The 18,735-nt window shown below is 31.4% G+C and overlaps 2 protein-coding genes and 1 pseudogene across 2 annotated transcripts; all 3 read right to left on the bottom strand.

The window, feature by feature from the left end:
- On the bottom strand, nt 473–4,397 carry LOC109340682 (GDSL esterase/lipase At2g42990-like). The gene is made up of 3 exons (XM_019578399.1): nt 3,830–4,397; nt 2,813–3,302; nt 473–731 (listed from the first exon to the last, which is right to left on the bottom strand). Exons 1-3 carry the CDS (start codon nt 4,214–4,216, stop codon nt 538–540), a joined length of 1,071 nt encoding a protein of 356 aa, XP_019433944.1. The 5' UTR covers nt 4,217–4,397; the 3' UTR covers nt 473–537.
- On the bottom strand, nt 11,172–14,948 carry LOC109340653 (protein-tyrosine-phosphatase IBR5-like). The gene is made up of 5 exons (XM_019578373.1): nt 14,433–14,948; nt 12,977–13,076; nt 12,227–12,284; nt 12,012–12,118; nt 11,172–11,823 (listed from the first exon to the last, which is right to left on the bottom strand). The coding sequence occupies exons 1-5, from the start codon at nt 14,664–14,666 to the stop codon at nt 11,513–11,515; spliced, it is 810 nt and encodes a 269-aa protein (XP_019433918.1). The 5' UTR covers nt 14,667–14,948; the 3' UTR covers nt 11,172–11,512.
- LOC109340647 lies at nt 15,825–18,147 on the bottom strand (annotated as a pseudogene).

The raw sequence follows: 18,735 nt of genomic DNA, 5'->3' as shown, positions 1-18,735 counted from the left end.
AGATGTCTTCTTCTGCTACCTTTCCAGCCCTCTTGTTCTGATTGTGATTTTAAGGAAATGTCTATGCAGTTTTTGGTGTTAGATATAAAACTATTTATGGTCTTGCTTGGCCTCTTTTTTTTTTGTATTACCAAGGATATCTTTCACCCTTTGAGTTAGAAACTAATTTCTTTCGGGGTGCGTGACTGTTCCTCCTAACAAGTGCCGCTCCTAAGAGTCGAACTCTTGACCTTTTGCTTAGCCTTTTGAAGGGACTAAGTTGGTCTTAACTTAGTATTAGAACTTTTATAACTAAATAAATGGTCATAAGTTTGATTCTTGTTATTCCAGTTCCTATGAAGTCAAATTGTAACACTTGAGCCTAATTGCTAATAAATTGTTAATCATTTGTTATCTTTCAATTCCTAGAAATGCATACATTGGTGAATACAAGTTTTATGATCATCATTTTCAATAAGCACATAAACAACACTATTCAATATAATTGGATAACTTTGATTGATACCAAATTGAAAAACATTGTACTAAAATAATGTATCATCTAAAATTTGCTAGAAGCTTAGGAATTAAATAATCTGAGACTATTCGATTTGTCTTCTCAGTAGGATGAAATGCATCCCAAAACACATATTTGTTGGCATCTGGGCATGTTAGTGGATTTTTGTCACTACACAAATAGCTCATTTCAAATGTTCCAGTAGAACAACATGCTTTTTCTACAACTTCATATCCTGAAATATATAATAATAAATATACCCATATATCAATAAATTTCTGTAAATATAATCTAAAAGAGGAACATAAAATAATTCCTAAAGACAACACTGAATATATATAGTTCTTGTACTTCTACTAGTACAATTGAGCATTTTGACTACTTTTTTAGTTTATACCTTTCAATATTTTTATGTTAATTTAGAAGAAAAAGTCTGTATCCATGACCAATATATGCACTGACAATATAACATGTTTATACATTTTTTGATTGATAGTATTATTGATGGGGTGTGAATCTTAATGAAAAGTTAAAACTACATAATTTACCAATTTTGTTGGTAGATAAATGTAGCATGTTGTAACTTGTTTGTTTGAGCCTCCATAAATTAGTATTAATGGTAAGAAATAAAAGCAAACCTAAAAGGTGATAGTAGGTACACATGGTCCCAGCTAGAAACTATATATCATAAACTTCAAACAGCAACTTTAAAGCACAACATATATAAGATAAGATTTTATTAGCCTCATAAGGTGTTATGAATTAAATTCATTTGAGATCTCAATCTAGAGTACTAGTCTATAAGGTTAGAAAACTTTATGGTTAAATATCATATTGAAGTTACTTTATTCACTCAAATTACCATTATTGTCCCCTTTAAGTATCTGTACTCAATACAATTTTACTTACTTATTAGTATACATTATTTAACCTTAATCTAGTTGTTAGGATTTAAGCTAATGGAGAAACCTGATTAACCCAAACAATAGTTTATAAAGTAAGAGAATCTCATGGGTGAAGTTTCCCATGGAACTATTCACTCATGGGGAGATTCATATGAAAAATCTTATAATTAACTAAGTAAAATAAATTCATAATTAAATAATTTCCCCTAAAATTTCACCTTTAGATAAGAAAAAGTCAGTGGATCATGCCATGTAATTTTAAAATAAAAATACTTTAATTGTCAAATTTGCAAGCCACACTGTTAGCTTTTATTATTATTAAATTGAGTTTCAATTCTTTATTTTAAGGAACTGAGTTATCAATACTTAATTAAAGATATATATATATATAACTTATATTTATAATTATTAAAGATTGATTTGAAAATTTGAATGTAGCTCTCAGCCAGCCTACACTATCCCCCACCCACATTATAAAATGATTTAGTTATTTAATGATTGAAGGTCCACCTCTTGAAAATGTTTAATCACTCACCAAAATTCTCTGCAGTTCAAAATTAGATTTTTTTCTATTAATATTGAGACATACTTTGTTAGTGAGTTTCAGCCATTGGATACAAGCTGTTAATTAGCTTTATCAACTACACATTATTTTGATCACAAGTGTGTTCAGCCATATCAGTATTGATTGATATAGAAATGTCATAGATTGTGAATATTGTACCATTTCACTTGTGTCATTATCATGCACTTCTGTTATAATAAGCAAACAACTTTTTTATAGGAGTGGAGAGAAAATTCACTATACAATATTTGAATTTGTTTTTTATGTCCTAAACTTCTAGCAATTGCGCTGATTCTTAGGTATACTTCTATTATACTTTGAAGTTATTTTAATGATTTATTATAGAAAATATATATATATATATATTAATTTTTAGAGGTATAGGGATGTCAAGAAAAAATATAGGCAAAATGATTAGGAAATATTTAGACATTAATATTTTGTCAATGAACATGATTTATGATTTTTCATAGAACATTACGTCTCATTTGATCTATGTAGTCGATCTCGCCCAGTAAGACTAACATTTGGATATATATACATATATATGGAGCGATTCACATGATAACAATGCGCTATTGTGAGAAATGAAAAACAATTAATATGAACCATTGAATTTTATTTGAATAATCAAAATTAAAATTAGACACGAGACTATCATATGACCAATAATTAATATTTAATTCCAACTATCCATGATTGGTTATAAGAATCAAATTTATTTTTATTGTTGTATATATATATATAGTGGAAGAAAGAAATTGGCAAACATGAAGACCAAACGTAATCATGGGAAGAAATTGAAGCAAATAACATAAGTTAGAGCAAATATAAGAAAAAACATACCATATGCCGAAGGTCGTGTAATAATGTCATTGACAATGTCATAAGCATTTGCTGACACCACTTTCAATTGTGGAAGTTTCCTATTTAGCTTTGAGATAAGTCTATCCAACTTCTTATTAAATCCCAAAGCCACATTGTTGTACTCTTCATTACAAGCATGGTCACCAAAAATGTTTGCAGCCCTTTCCAAGGGTAGGCACCCCATGGGAACAAGACCAGTTATGGAAATTTTCCTGGCTCCAAGTTTATATAATTCCTTAACAAAATTCTCTGCTATACCCAATAGAAAATCCTGATATTGTGACACAGTAAAATGAAATCTTGTGGTTGGGAGTATATAATAGTTCTCAAGGAAATCATTGGTTCCTAAACTCATTAGATATAATGCCTCTCTTATGATCTCATTTGCCTTCTCTACACCAACATAGCCTCTTAATTTGGCTTGATACTCCTTGTAGTTCTCTAATTCTTTCCACATTGGCATCACATTCTGTGAGATATTAACATCAAGTATTAATTAGTTTAAAGTTTAGTAACAAATTAACTTCATTTTGTGTTACATTATGTATTTTTATTAATGTTCTTTGGGTTTGGATGATTGGATCATGAACAATAAATATACTTATATTTATTATTTGTACTATGTAGTGTTTATACTCAACTTTATCTAGAATGATATCAAGGACACACAATCATTCATGTCTCTACTTGTTGGATAATAAACTCTTGGACAACCTCAATTGCATTTTAATCATTCACCATTAAAATCTGAGGAAAAAAATTAAAATTTCTCATACATAACTTCATACCCCAAATTTTTTTGGATCCCCTTGATCCTTATCAAGATCTGTCCTTGCACTCCTCCCTCTTCATTCAAACATAACAAGGTAAGATTATTTACAAATTTGCACCATTATTGTCTTTATTTCTCTCTCTCTCTCTATATCTATCTATATATATAGTTAAGAACAAGGTTAAGGCTTTAATATGGAGAAGAAATAGGGAAGAGAGACATACAAGTACTTGAGCAGTTGCATTATCATATCCAGTTCCAGCAGAGGCAAAGCAAACACCAGTTGCAAAATCTTTAATACTATAAGCAGGATCCAAATATGCAGGTATAGCACTCTTAACACCAAAAGCCTCAGCAATAAAATCTGGTGGAACACGACCATTACAGAACCTTCCAGTAGGGTTACCACCTTCGAAGTCACGTCCATAAGGCCTAAAGTTACTCTTTAAAACTGTCCCTATTTCATTGTTGTTCCCAGAATCAACACTGGAGTCTCCAAAAACTATGACTGCTGGAACTTTCTTATTAGCCTCAGAAACCACTATGATGAGAAGAAGAATGTGGGTTAACAATAGCCATGTTGTTGCTATGTATATGCAAGTGAAACCCATGTTTTTGGTTTTGGTTTAATTTAGTTTTGTGGTGACTTGTGATGTTTGGATTGGATTGAAGCTTTATACATGTTAAATATATAGTACCATATATGTAATTAATGGGTAGAGAAAGTTTGGTGAGAATTTTAATGAGTGATATGCATGGTTGGTTTTGGCTACTCCAGAAGAGTAGGTAAGAGTTTTTTTCAGAACATAACCCTCCGCATGACCAGATCACTAGGTCATGCAAGGTGACTAATTCATTTTCAGATATAAACATTATTGCATTGTGTTTTCATTTTGAGACTCAATTCATGTACATTCATATTATGTTTATTTACAACTATGGTGGGTGTTAATAAATTAAACTTGTATTATGTATAAAGCTTATATTTATGTGCAAAGAATACCAAGTAAGAAAATGCTTCGATGCTCATTATGTTTATGTGTAAAGTGTAAACAACAGAAAGTAAAATTCGTGGGCAATAATTGAACTTATATTTATTAATATATTAATGGTATTTAAATTATTTTTTAGTTGTAACTGAAGGATGTGGAATAAATAATAATATTATTGGACTTGTAATGTGTCATTGTATTCTATCTATATCACTTAAATAAGATATTGACAATCACAAGATATTATTATGAAAATATATATACTATCAGTTGTCTATTTAGAGTGTCAAAATGGGTTGGTCCATTCATAGTTATCCTATCCACTTCAATTTAATTTTGTGCCAATTCATACTGGTTTGAATGCATATTAGGTCTAATAAGTTATATGAAGTGGTTCATACATCAAACAGAATACAATCAAGTTCTTGTTACCATGTATGAGTGGGAATGAAGAAGATATAAACAGTAAACTATAATGTTAAGGATATATATATAAGGGATTTGTTTACATTCAATCTCAAACATTAATTTTCTTAAATTTAATGGATCAAATGAGTGAAACTTAAACGTTATTTAAGATTTTTTGTTTTATTTCTCATCATTTATTTCACTTACCCATTTGGTCCATTAGATTTAACAAAATAAATGTATCAGATTGAGTGTAATTAATATTCCTCATCTTATATATATACTCTTCATCTCTAAGTATTATCAAATAAAAACTAATATACCAACAAGTTGTTGGTCTAGTGGGGTAAGACTTCACTGGATCTCTAAGGTCGATGATTCGATTCCTGTGAATGACATTTGTTGGGAGGGCAATCACGGACTCCAAAAGGATTAGTTCTTTATCCAAAAAACATGAAAGAATACTCTTAATAATACATTTGGCATTGGCAATACTAAAAAAAATAGAGACTAATATATTTTGTGACGAATAGATCAATGAAATGAGTTTGACTCTCCCAAAGAAAACATATTCTACATAATTTGATGATTCAGATTTATGTATATAATTTAATCACGAACATATATAGAAGGGAACCATGTGGTGTTTGGTTTGGTCTTTGTAGCAGATATAGCTTGGTCTATTCTGTTTTTGCTTTTTCTTTTTAAGTATAGCTCTATGGAGTTTGTTGAATATGGTTGAGCTGATGGATTTGGTAAATGTATATTTTTTTATATGATAGATTTTAGGTGTGTTTAAAGTTTAAACCCTTCCTATATAGTAGGTGATGTTGTGGGGAAGAATATGTTCCAAATTTGATGCATGCTCAAGTTAAACCTTTTTCAAGTTTCATTATTTATCTAAAAATACAAGTATTTTCTTGTTATATGAAAAATCATGCACCATTTAGCATTCAGTTAATAAGGTTGATGTCACCTTTTTTATTATTTCTACCATGTATATAGAAAGGTTTTTTTTTTTATATTTTATTTTATTCAAATAGTCTTCTTAGCTTTTGGTATGAAAAAGCTAAGTATATCAATTCTGGATAAAGGTATAGTGCAGATGAATCTTGTACAAAATCCCTGAAATTGTATTAGATGGGAATTAAAACATAGATCCTTTGATGCACCATTCTTTTTTTTTTGACCCAATTCAACCAAAGTTACTAGCTTGCTTCAACTATGATCACATCTTATACTCACCAAATAGACCATTATAACTAACTCCACCTACCAACTTCAAAGCACCCTAAAAGCAGCATATGGCCTTCAAATTAAAGACATCAGCCAGTTAGTGCCTTATCAACTTCCTCACACACCCTATTTCATATTATATTCATAACCGCAATGACCAACTCTTAATTTTATTAGGTGACATTGACTTTATAAATCGAACAATATCGTAATGAAGTATCATATATTATGTTTATTGTCAAAATAATGATATCTCCAATTGATTTATTCTTCTAAAATTTCTAATAATCTCTACCGTACATATCCAAATCACTTAAAGGAAGGAATTTTAATTACGTGCACTATCTTGCACCTCTTGTCCTAGCTACCTCTGGAGTGTTCTAAAGTTGTTATATTATGTGGCAATGAACTTTTTTACTGACAGATAATAAAAAATGGCCACCATACTTTAATAAAGATTTGAGGTAGGTGCATTTTAATGAATAAAGTGCATCATTTATAATGGAGATAGAAAAACTTGTCAGCTTAAAGTTTCATGATATACTAGCATTGTATATAAGAAATTATAGCTGTGTATAATTGGACCTTTACTCTAATCAATGATCACCACTTTCATAATTTCACCAACTTAGGATTTAGTTGAGAGTGACTAGTTACTCTAATTAATGATGAACAATCTTATTTATTCTCTATCACTGCAATATAAACATGGGTTTTAACTTTTAACTTAACCTGCAATAAAATAAGGCTTAAACTCGAGTACTTAACTTTCATAATTTATAAATAAAGGTTTTGATAGGGCTTTTATCTCAAAAAAATATAGATAAAAATTAAAGGCGTCCTTTATATGAGGCTCCTTCCTACTAGAGAATTAGGAGTATACATATACATAATTTTACCAGGCATAAAAACTATATTAAAGGTTTGAACCATGACCTCTTGTAAAATTAAGAAAAAGATTCATTTTCTCATAACAAAACAAATAATAACAGAATGAGATGGGGTCTCAAACTCTCAATTGATTATTATATTCACAAACTAGTTGGAGCTTTCAATTGCATGTCAATAATTAGCTGATATATTTATTGAAGAGGTCCACGTAATTTGAACTAAAATAGATGATTGAGTCTTAGTTTATCGTTTACCATATGTATGTAGACAATGTGGTGGTGGAGAGTGGGGTATTATTCAATTACTCATTTACTTGGGACAGTTGAGATATGCCATGATAAACTCTTTTTGTGGTTGTTTATGTCATTTCAACCCAAGAAAATTTTGTCGGGAGATATATCCTAACATATTATATTCGGAGATATATATGTTTTATGATGCTATAATTTAAAATTAAATTTATACAGAATTAAATTTTTAACATGTTATTAACATTTTATTGATTGTCTTAAGATACATATGTCTTCACATAAATATTTCTTTTTTAATGTTTACATGAGACAATTCACTTAAGAAGAATATGTTAATATGAGAAATGAGAACAATTAATATGAACCATTGAATCTTACTTAAATAATCAAGATTAAAACATTTATATATATGATAATTATATTATTAATAACTAACTTTTAATCTTAATCATTTATGATTAGGTGTAATACTCAAATTTATTATTATAATAGTATTTATATCATAATTATTCTAACTTAACTCATCCTCTTTCCCATGTGACATGTGTATACAATTATTTCAACTATACTTAGGATTTAGATTCAATGAATTTCATAATTTGGTTACTTTATTTTGCATTTATTTTAGAATACAAAGGAGTGATGTTGAACTCGATTAATCGACTCTCAGTTTAATTTATTTAATGATGAGTCAATTATATGCTAGATTATTCAATATCACTTCCCACCAAAGTCTTCCAAAATTAGTTCACCATGGATTTTGTGTTCCACATTAATCTACATTCATGAAAGTCTCCAAATATCAAACATTACCAAACGGCTTTAAATTACAATTATAGAAACTAGCTTACCATATATTATCATTTTTGTGATAAAAATATGACATTGAATTGTGATATTATGAAAAATTATATTGGAGTTTGATATTTTTGGTGTATGTAACTTACTTTAATTTTTATTAATATTTTTTATTATGTGAGAAAATATTGTAATTTTAGTTAATTAAAATGACAAAATATGTAAGAGATAATTACACCATATAGGTAGTTATAAGAAGTTTTCCCTTTATATATAGTATAGAAGTATAGATATAGATAGATAAATATAGATTTTCATTAATATTTTTTATTATGTTAGAAAATATTATAATTTTAGTTAATTAAAAGAGCAAAATAGGTAAGAGATAATTATACCATATAGGGTTATAAGAAGTTTTTCCTTATTTACAAACGATGGTTATATAGTTTTTTATAAAAATTAAATAATGTGAAGGGTAAAATAGGAAATGAAAATTACACAATGAGAAAAGTTATTTCAAGTTTTGACTTTATATATAGTATATATATATATATATATGCCATCCTTCATCATTCATATATTTAATCCACGAAAATATAATGACAGTGTAAAAACTCTTATATTATGAATTTTATACATTTTTTCTCTTTTTGTTTTATTTTACTTAGATTTAGATGCAATTTGCTACTCTGTTAATTTTCACAAAAGTAGTATCATTAGCCTTATTCCCATGTTTGTAGTAAAAACCTTATTATATGTGAATAACAACATGTTCCAAATTTCAAGTGCATCAACCTTAAGACCAGTTCTAAAGTCCTCTAACAACCATACCCTTTAACACAAATTACCCTTGTTCTAAAATAGCAAACAACAATTGCATGCTTTAAATTCCCAACATTTCCAACTCTAACAATATTGATCCATAATATAATCACTCATAAACTAAAGCTAGTTGCAGCAATAATGGCCATATATTCCAGCAGCATGGTTGTGTTTTGTGTTGGAATACTTTTGGTTATAAGCTTATGCTGCATGAAAACCATTGAGGCCAATGATGGTGCAGAGAAATTGGATGCATTTAAGCATGAGGATCCTCATGTTGGATGTAACTCACATTCAGATGCAGGTCAACAATGCACAAGTGAAGATGATAAGCTTGGATTATATTCTGATGTTGATGACACTTTTAAGGTTGTGAAAAATGTGGCTGGTAGTGATAAATTACAACAAGATCTCTCTGATGTTGATTCACCAAATATCTTACACAACAATGTGGATGTGTTGGGACATTGAAGACAAGATCATTTTTTTATCAAGTTCCATGTGTTGGGTTCAGTTAGATTGTTGTTTTTTCTTTTTTTTTTGGGTAAGTGTTGAGTCCCATTTTTTTTGTTTTCTTGTTATTTTATTTTCCATAATGAGATAAAGGGAACTTATTTGGTTTAGTACTTTAGTTAAATTTCAATCTTATATCATTTTTGTAAGGTAGGATCCAGAAAAGTTACTTTAGTAGGGCCAAAACATGAAGCAGAAATTGAATCCTTCAAAGTTCAAGTTTAATAATTGAGTCAACTCATTCTTTGATTGGTGTATACACTCAGTTTCTTGCAACAACCATGTGATTGGTTAACTCTTATATAATGTTCTTGAACACTTCTTCGTAGACACTACCATCAATTTTTGCAGTATTTCTTTTGGTACAATCATAAGCATGTATTATGGAATATGCTATGGTTAAAAAAATTGTTGTAAATGCAATGGTTAAAAAAAGAATAGGTTCCTACACTTTTAGCTAGTATTTGATAGACATGTCACAAGTATGATGTTTTGAAAAAATGACATTTTAATTTCACCAAAAAGTATAGTATTTTGTTACATGTTAATCTTTTCTTGCAAGTATCTTATTTTTTAAGCATTTCACAATAGAGTTATGAGAAAAAAATATATACACTGATTTTTATACATTGTTATAGACTGTTATTGTATCATCATCATTGATTTTTTACATTGTCAATAGAGTTATGAGAAAAAAATGTATACGGTAGATGATGAAGTGCATGTGTATAAATTTTTACACTAGCTTAATTTTCATTCATTAACTAAAGTTTTGGATCCATTTATACTCTCTAAGAGGGAAAGCCATGAGGATTTAAACTTTGAACGCAGAGGACCAAAAGAACAAAAAAAAGTACAGCAGATGAATCTTGTTCAAACTTTTATTAGTGGAATGAGAAGAAAACCATGGAACAATAGTGATATGATGTAGAGCCTAAGTCCTAACAATCCTGTTAAAAATATAAAAAACATTAAAAATTTGCTTTTTTTTAATAGTTAGGTGGAATTATAAGAAGGGTATAGATTTATATATAGAGATGGGTACATCTTCTGTCACACAAAATACGTCACTTGATGTGATTGGTTGAATTATTTTGTAAATTAAAAGTTTAATAATCAAATATTTTTTTGACCAATCACATCAAATGACACATAGTATAACACACTTTCAGTTTACAACAAATATTTTGCAAAGGTGGACAATGGAATTACCATGATGGAGTAGGTGCTATGATTGATTTTGAAGGTGAGGCAGAAGTAGAAAGTAGAATTAAATTGGATTGAGCATCCCATTGTTCAGACTTTTTTCCTTAAAAAACCACATTTCTAATTTAAAAAATTATTCTGAGATTTTTAAGTTGATCTTTATGAAGGAAATTGTTTGGCTGAACATTACTACAAACATTTATCTGGGAGGGAAAAAAAGTGAATCTCAGCTTTTTGCAAAAACTTTGATGTCAAAATCATTTTGAAGAAACATAAACAAATGGACCATAAATGGAGTACAAAAATAACTTCAGCTGTGCTAAAGTAATAATAAGAAAACCAAAATGGAAAAATCACTTTGTCACCTTACCCTATGCATCTTTATTATGGTCAGTTTGGGTAATTTCATGGATAAATTTTAATACATAAAATTACATTAAAAACTCATGTACAAAATTTTCACTCCATTTTCTGTGAATCAATAATGCCAACAGAACATTTTCACAACATGATTGTTTAAACTTGTATACTTTATAGAATAGAATTTTACCAAATTAAAAACTAGACAATGTCAAAGTGCAGATCCACTGAAACAGGCACATCAGGCCAGTAAATAACTAAGTATCCTGAAATTCAATACTACAACCAGATAACTTCAAAAAGATTTAAAAGACATGAGAAAAAGTACTCTGTATAGAATTTTGCAAGTCCACTTATATGATCATTGCACCTTGTCTTGAAATATCGCAGTTGGCAGCCTTAGTACCTGTATAAAAACTAACACCGCGAATCAAGAACCATCCATTTGAATATCAGTACCATTTGGATTAGGTGGATTAGAACTAAATGGGCTTCCGGTCGCGCTATTCGGCATCTGACCAGCTCCAAATGTAAATGCAGTTGGAGCAATGTCTAGGGGTGGTTGGGCGAAAATTGAAGTAGTTCCGGCACCGCTGAAGGGAGGAAGTGAAGGTGAGTCATGGATCTTTGGGAAGCCAAAGCTAATTGAGCTTGCAGGTGGAAAACCGGGCAGCACAGAGCTTCCACCAACATTTGATACAAAGATCTTGTGCTCTAACTCCCTCAGTTGCTGGTAACTACCTATATTATTAAGAAAGGAAGGATGTGTTAGAAAGATGGTAATTACCCTAATGAAAAAGAAAGGAAAAAAACAATGAAAAGCTGCAATTATTCACTGTCATCATCACACCACTGACCATATATTAGAAAAAAAATGTACGAGTTTTATCACTCGAGATGGGAAGAAATGTGGCAATAGAAAACGTTACCTTCAGTTAATTCAACAGACGGTCTTCGTTCCTTCACCCACTGATAGCTCTGTGCAAGTCTCCATCCTCTGGACTTCATCAAGTACGCAATTACAATAGCCGGAGACCTACCATATGTGATTCAGATAAAATAAATACAGATACACATGCAAATACAAATATTGGTTCGGAATATCAATGTCATGCTTTTATAGTACATCGCAGCAATTTCTTACCTATTCTTTCCTGACATGCAATGAACCAACACACGAGCCTTATCCTTCTCGCACTGCTCTGTAAAACAAGCACATCATTGATTTCATTACAAGGGTAAATAGAAGAAACATAGATAAACAAATAGCGCTGTTAATAGTAAAACAGTGAGTCTATTAATTGAACTTTTAATTAGGCAAGTCACATAGTCAGTCCCAAGTCTGGATAAAAGAGGAGGGTGCTGAAAGTGCACATTCTTCTAAAAGAGCATGAATAAAGACACGGTTTTTCACACCTTGCAAAACTATCACGGGAAAAGTGCACCAAGCAGATCATGCATCCTTCTTTAAAATCATAGGCTTCCTGGTGATAACCAACAATGCTTAAAATTAATCATGCCTTATGGCATCTAAAGTTTCAAACTCTATTATGCCAGAGGGACCAAAATAAGAGGGTTAAGCGTAAGAATATAATAGATAGTCATCAGATTCATGAGTCTGAGAGAACTATTAATCGATCTTATATTGACTACTTCAGAATGTACACCTGCTGCTTGAATATGAGTATGAAGTGAAAAATGTGATAAACCAAAATGATTAAATAAATTAAAGAAACAAAGAACATGGAGGTACTAAGTGATAGTCCAATAGCATGTGTATGTATCTTGTTTGATAGGTATTTGTAGAAATTGTAAACCAATTACAAGTTGAAAAAGCACATTAGTAAATAAAATGGGCAAGACATGAATTTTAAATGGACAAGAGAGAACATGCCTAAAAATTGAATTCCTTCATCAAATGGCAAAGTTTTGTCATCTGGGAGGCAGTGATAGGTAAATGAGTTCTTGTAGAGATTTTGACAAGAAGGAACAGTCTGCACAGGTGGAAAATTCAAAGAGGATAAGATAGTAAACTGTCAACAGATTTGTATAAGAAAAGTTCAAACCTTGATAGGTTCACACAACTAAGTAGTAAAAATCTAATTTATCGTCATATTCATCATTGCATTGTACTCATATCTATGTTGCATTGTACTCATTGGCTGCTACAACAAATATTAGGGAAATAATACACACATGATTCATGAATGCTAACAAAAACCAAAATTAAAGACTTACTCATCATTAAATAATCGACAGTCATAGTATGGAATATTGACATACAACAAGCACCGTCAATCTAAGGCATAACTAACTAGTTACTAGTTAATCAAGGAAGATAATGGCAAAAAGGTGGTAGGCTGTGAAGTACAGAGCAAACAGAAAAGGAAAGAACAAGATGGTTTAAATACACAAGAATGAAGGGAAAAAGCAATGGTGGGCTACAAAGTCCGCAACAAGACAGCAAAAAAAGGGTGTTCGAAAACATGGCAGAGTATATCAGGTTGCTGCGAACAAGAGGCTGAAAGAGCATACCAGAGTCGACAATTACAATTGGGTCGACGGAAGATGGCCAAGTTTGGCATGAAAAAACTGGAATTTTAAGCCTTGAGCCTTTGAAGAAGAGAGAGCAAAAAACTAAGCGTAAGGGGATTACAGTTTGGGGTAGGATGATTAATTGGACGAAGATGGAATGTAACCCTGAATAAGTTGTGACTAAAATGTGCTACAACAATGTGAAATGGTTAACACTGAGTAAAATATGGGGATTTCTCCCTTGCATAAGAAAACATCTGTGAAGGACACAATAGCAGCCGTGATTCACCGCTTGTGTTATAGCCGTGATTCAATTGATAATGACTAAAATTAAGTGATTTGCACAAGGCTTCTCTCAAATGAGTTCACCTGCAAAGTAAGCAAGTGAAACTCTACTCACCTTTAAATTCTTTAGTGGATTAAGATCACAATGTACTTCAAATTAAATTAAAATTGGATATACCTTGCTATCTCTATAGATAAGGTCAATTTAGATGACCTTTTTGTTAATTACAAAGTGCAAAGCACATTATATACATAAAAACATATTGCATATCCTTTAACTTCTCCATTCTAATTTTAGCCACTTCCCCATGTCTATAATTAAAACTAATTACTTTTGTCTAAGAAATCACCAACATAGAATTATAAACTGCAATTAAGTTTACAAGTTCAGCTTCATGATTTTCGCCAGTTAGAAATTACAAGGATGTACAGAAAATTTTAGAATTTATCTTTTAGGCCTTCATATTTTCAAAACAATAATTTATAATTGAAGTGGTGCACATTCAATGGTACAATTTATTTTCCCTTACATTGAGGATACGAGTGATTCCCTGAGTCTTCAGAAGCTCCGAGCGCGAAGCGTTGTCGTAGCTTCCGAGGTAAAGAAACTCCGGCAATATCACCGACGGGAAGGCGCTAATTTGCACCGGAGTTTTCTCACCAACCGTTAACCGGTGGCCGCAAATTGAACACACTTCGCCTTCCTCGTATTTGTGATAGTGCCCACACACTGCACAAGGGTTTTCCCTTTCTCTTTTCCTCATAATCACCGATTCAATCGAAAGATGGGTTTATAAAGATTGGATTTTTTCGAAAGTGATTAAAGACCCAGGATCGAAAAACGTTTCAAAATTCAAAGAAATGAAAACCCAGATCGAGAAAATAGGAATAAAGATGGATTAAGAAGGAAAGGTTGAAGCTTTAGCGAAATGAGGAGAAGGGGTGTGGAGTGGTGCGACAGTGAGAGAAAAAAAAATTGGGTGCAGAGAGAAATGAAACATAAAGAATCAAAATAAAAGAAATAAAGAGAAGGAAGTAGTATATGCACCCATGTGAGTTTTTTTATGCAATGAAAAAAATGTATCTGCTGTTTAATTATAGTTGATTCTTATAAAAAAAATAATCTAAATAAACGAAAAATGATATAAGAGCAGTCCATTTCGTTGGATTTGCAAGTTTTATTTTTGTAAGATGATGGATGCAAATGAGTAGATCAAACCTTAGTATGAACAATATTACAACAGAACTTTTGAAGGGAAAAACTATAAACCTTCTCTCAATACAACTACTACAACTTTTGTGAACTAAGTTGCAAACCCTCCTCCACAACCTTACTACTCACAATTTCTTCACCTTTATTCTCATAAACATACCAAATTACCATATACAAGCATTTATAACCCATAATAATTTACATACTGATCAACCACTCATACAATTATCCTATTATTATCCTCTTACTAAAACAAATACTCCTCATATCAACTTGGAATCTGGATCAAACACAACATATTAAACACATTGTCCACATGATAGAGTCCAACCCTTTATGTATAGCTTAGACTACATCTCAACACTAGACACATGAGTAGATTTTATTTGGCAGATTAATGTTGAAAGTGATTCAGGAGGTTTTAGCTTTTGCTTAATATCCTTATCAGCAATGCTTGAACCATCTCTCTAGCTAGCCTGTGGGAGCATACAAATTATCCTAGCTTAAAAGTTTGTTCACTGTTTTCTGCATTGATCCATTTCTCCTAGCTTTGAAGTTTGTCTTTGTTTTTGGTGGTTTGAAGCTAAATTTTTCTTCTAGTGAACTTAATGAATAGTTATCCAAATGAAGTGGCACTTCATTTGATCCACAACTCTCTTTTTCTTCCTTGGCAGCATCTAAAATTCTTGTCTTGATTGCGAATTTGTGAGTGCTGTGAAAAGGATCATACTGCTTCATAGAATGGCTTTCAATAGATGAAGTGTCTGGAATTCGGGTTGCCATCCACCTTTCAAGCCAGTTCCAGCTCATATTTGGTTCCATGCTATTATATTTTGGTGATTTTCTCTTTGAACAGATTCTTAGCTGCAGAAACCAGAATTAGTGTTTTGATTTCAGCTCTATTTTTTCACTGTAAGAAATAGGTTTTAATAGTTACCTGCTGTGAGAAAGCATAAGCTAGTGCTCTTTCCCTCCTGGTTGTTGCCTCCATTCTGTTCTGCATTCTCATTTTTGAAACAGTGCTACTCACAGTACTGTCATCCCAGTCCTGAGAATGTCCATGTTATTATGCTAATGCTACAAAGGTTGTTTGGTATACGAGTCTCACACCTAGTAGGGTTTGGGGAGGGTAGATGCATGCAATCTTACTCTCGAAGGCAGAAAGGTTGTTCTAGGATTTGAATCAATGACCACTAGGTCACTAAGGCAAGCAATGTTACCGTTGCGCCAAGTTCCATGTTATTATGCAGCCTAAGATAATTTTTGAGGCTGAATTATGGCCAATTTGCTGAGTACAAATTCATTGAAAATTCAAACTCTTAAAAATGCTTCAACAATGTCTCGCTTTGTCTAAACATATACATAGTGCAGTGTTGGGAAAAGCAGAACCAATTCTCCTTCCATGTGATGCAAAATGGACACTTACATAAGTAATAAGAAGAAAATGAAATAGAGCAAACATAGAAGAATAACTAGGGAAACTTTAACATATTGACCTTCTTTACATATCTTTAACCATTGTTGTAGTTTTAAATATGTTGAGGAAGATGTCTTAAATGGCAATTCTCTCTAATTTCTTTGTCCTTGTCTTTATTTATTTGACCAAGTGAGTCATTGGTTTATTTATTTTATCTAACCAACATCATGTGTTAGTTCACAAAGTAACATCCTCTTCTGTTATACCTTTTGCTTTATTACTGGAATTCTGGTCCTCTGCTTGTTGATGCTCATTTTTTCTCCTTGAACAGAGAAAACTTCAGTAGAATTCTCTGCTTGGACTTCAACTGATGTACTCAAGGAATTTCTGTGTAAACTTTCTGTCACTAAATTGATCTCCTCTCTGCCATTTTTCGATCCGATTTCTTCATTTTGACGCCTCAGCTGAAATGTGTAGCATACCATTGATGTTAATGAGCTATAAATACTCTTCATGCAGAGGTCAAACATAGTATGCATCATATGAACATTAAATATATTGTTATATTCTATAATTCTAGCCATTGTCACTTTCCTCTATTCTCTCTTAACTCTTACAATTTTCACTCATACCATGCATACATTGAAATCATCACAAGCAACCTTAAAAGGTATATGCATGACTAGTACTCAAATATTTCCTTTAACTTCATAACTTTTTGTTAAGATAAGCTATATCTTTTCATGTATTATATGCAAATTGATGTAATCAAATATTGATGAGCTAACCAGAAAGCCTCTATATGCTGATTGAATTAGAATAGCTGCTTCTTCTTCATCCAAAAATCTGGAGTTTGGTTTTGGTCTATTCTCCACAGTTTCTTCACTTTTGGTCTCTTCTTTATAAGTTAAATCCTCTTGTATTGGCTGTGTAACAGTGAACTGTGAGCTTTTAACTGAAGCTGAATCTTCCTCTACACGGACTGAATTAAATTCATCACTACACAAGCATGTTCTAACAGATACCCATCTTCTATTTTCCGCGGTATTGCATTTCACCTGTTAGAATATGTTAATCCAAAGCTTGGTTCACTCATGGAATCTACTGTGTAAGTACAATGAATGAGACTAGTATTGGAAGTAGAAAATTTTGCTAACAGAACTGTTTTACTTTTATGCTTATAATACAGTACTTAGTAGATTAGCATTGCAGCATAAAGGGAAGAATGAAAGAGAGAAGCTATGATTATAGAATAATAAAACATAACAGTAGCCTTACTTTGATTTCATGAGACCCAGCAGAACAATTTCTAGAGAAGACACTTCTTACCAATCCCCTAGTGAAACCCATCTCAGCTTAAACAAGTTTTGAAGAGAAAACTTTTCACAAATTCTGAATGAGATTGTCCTCAACTATATATAGTAATATGAAAATGCAAAGATGGTGGAGGATGCTACATTATTAGAGACTTTGGATAAAGTTTAAAAGGCAAATGTCATTCTTACTTATATTCACAACATTAGCCATTAAATAAAGTTGTTTATAAAGTTGCAATAAACTACTAAGTAGATATCTAGAGAGAAATCACATGTTGCCTAGAGATGAATTAAATTTGATCATGATCTGTCAGCAGGAGAGTGCAAAGCTTTAATTGGTAGATTTAAATCAAGAAAATAATAGAAGCTGGAAAGTTAAAGAAAGATAAAAAAAGGGTGGATTTGAGTGCATGTTTTTATTGCTTTTGTGTATACTTTTAGCACATGGCTTGTAGAAGATAGGCTTTTATAAAGCTTGCTTGTTACTTGGTTTATGTCTATTCCTTTCTGGTTACTGGCTTAACCTTAGTGTAGCTTTTCTTTAGATTACTTTAAGGGATGCTCATGGCTTTGGGGACAGGTTAGGAAGGTATAGAATTTTTCTAAGGATTTTTCACTATCAATTTTGAAATGCTTTCTTGCATGTGTGAATAATATGGATGAAGTTCTATAGTGGGAAAAAGTAGAAATGTGAAATGCTCATAAGTAATAATTCACAAGTTTGATGATGCATTTCTGTGAGTATGTTGATGGAAAGTTATGTGCTAGGACCACACTTTATGCCATGGAGTGATCTAATGGAAAACCTGTGAGTTTCTGGTCTAGCTCAGTTCATATAATTTATCATAATTTGTAGAAGTTATGTGATATGTAACATTAAACCACAA

Source organism: Lupinus angustifolius, chromosome LG02, assembly GCF_001865875.1.
Source record: "Lupinus angustifolius cultivar Tanjil chromosome LG02, LupAngTanjil_v1.0, whole genome shotgun sequence".
Classification (NCBI taxonomy): Eukaryota; Viridiplantae; Streptophyta; class Magnoliopsida; order Fabales; family Fabaceae; genus Lupinus; species Lupinus angustifolius.
This window is presented reverse-complemented; position numbering and strand designations above follow the sequence as displayed.

Coding starts and splice junctions, on each gene's coding strand:
- LOC109340682 (XM_019578399.1), bottom strand. CDS start 4,216: ATGGGTTTCACTTGCATATACATAGCAACAACATGGCTATTGTTAACC. Junction 3,303..3,829: donor ATGCAACTGCTCAAGTACTT/GTATGTCTCTCT, acceptor AATATCTCACAG/AATGTGATGCCAATGTGGAA. Junction 732..2,812: donor TACACGACCTTCGGCATATG/GTATGTTTTTTC, acceptor TATATATTTCAG/GATATGAAGTTGTAGAAAAA.
- LOC109340653 (XM_019578373.1), bottom strand. CDS start 14,666: ATGAGGAAAAGAGAAAGGGAAAACCCTTGTGCAGTGTGTGGGCACTAT. Junction 13,077..14,432: donor GAATCACTCGTATCCTCAAT/GTAAGGGAAAAT, acceptor CCACCTGTGCAG/ACTGTTCCTTCTTGTCAAAA. Junction 11,824..12,011: donor GTCTGTTGAATTAACTGAAG/GTAACGTTTTCT, acceptor TTAATAATATAG/GTAGTTACCAGCAACTGAGG.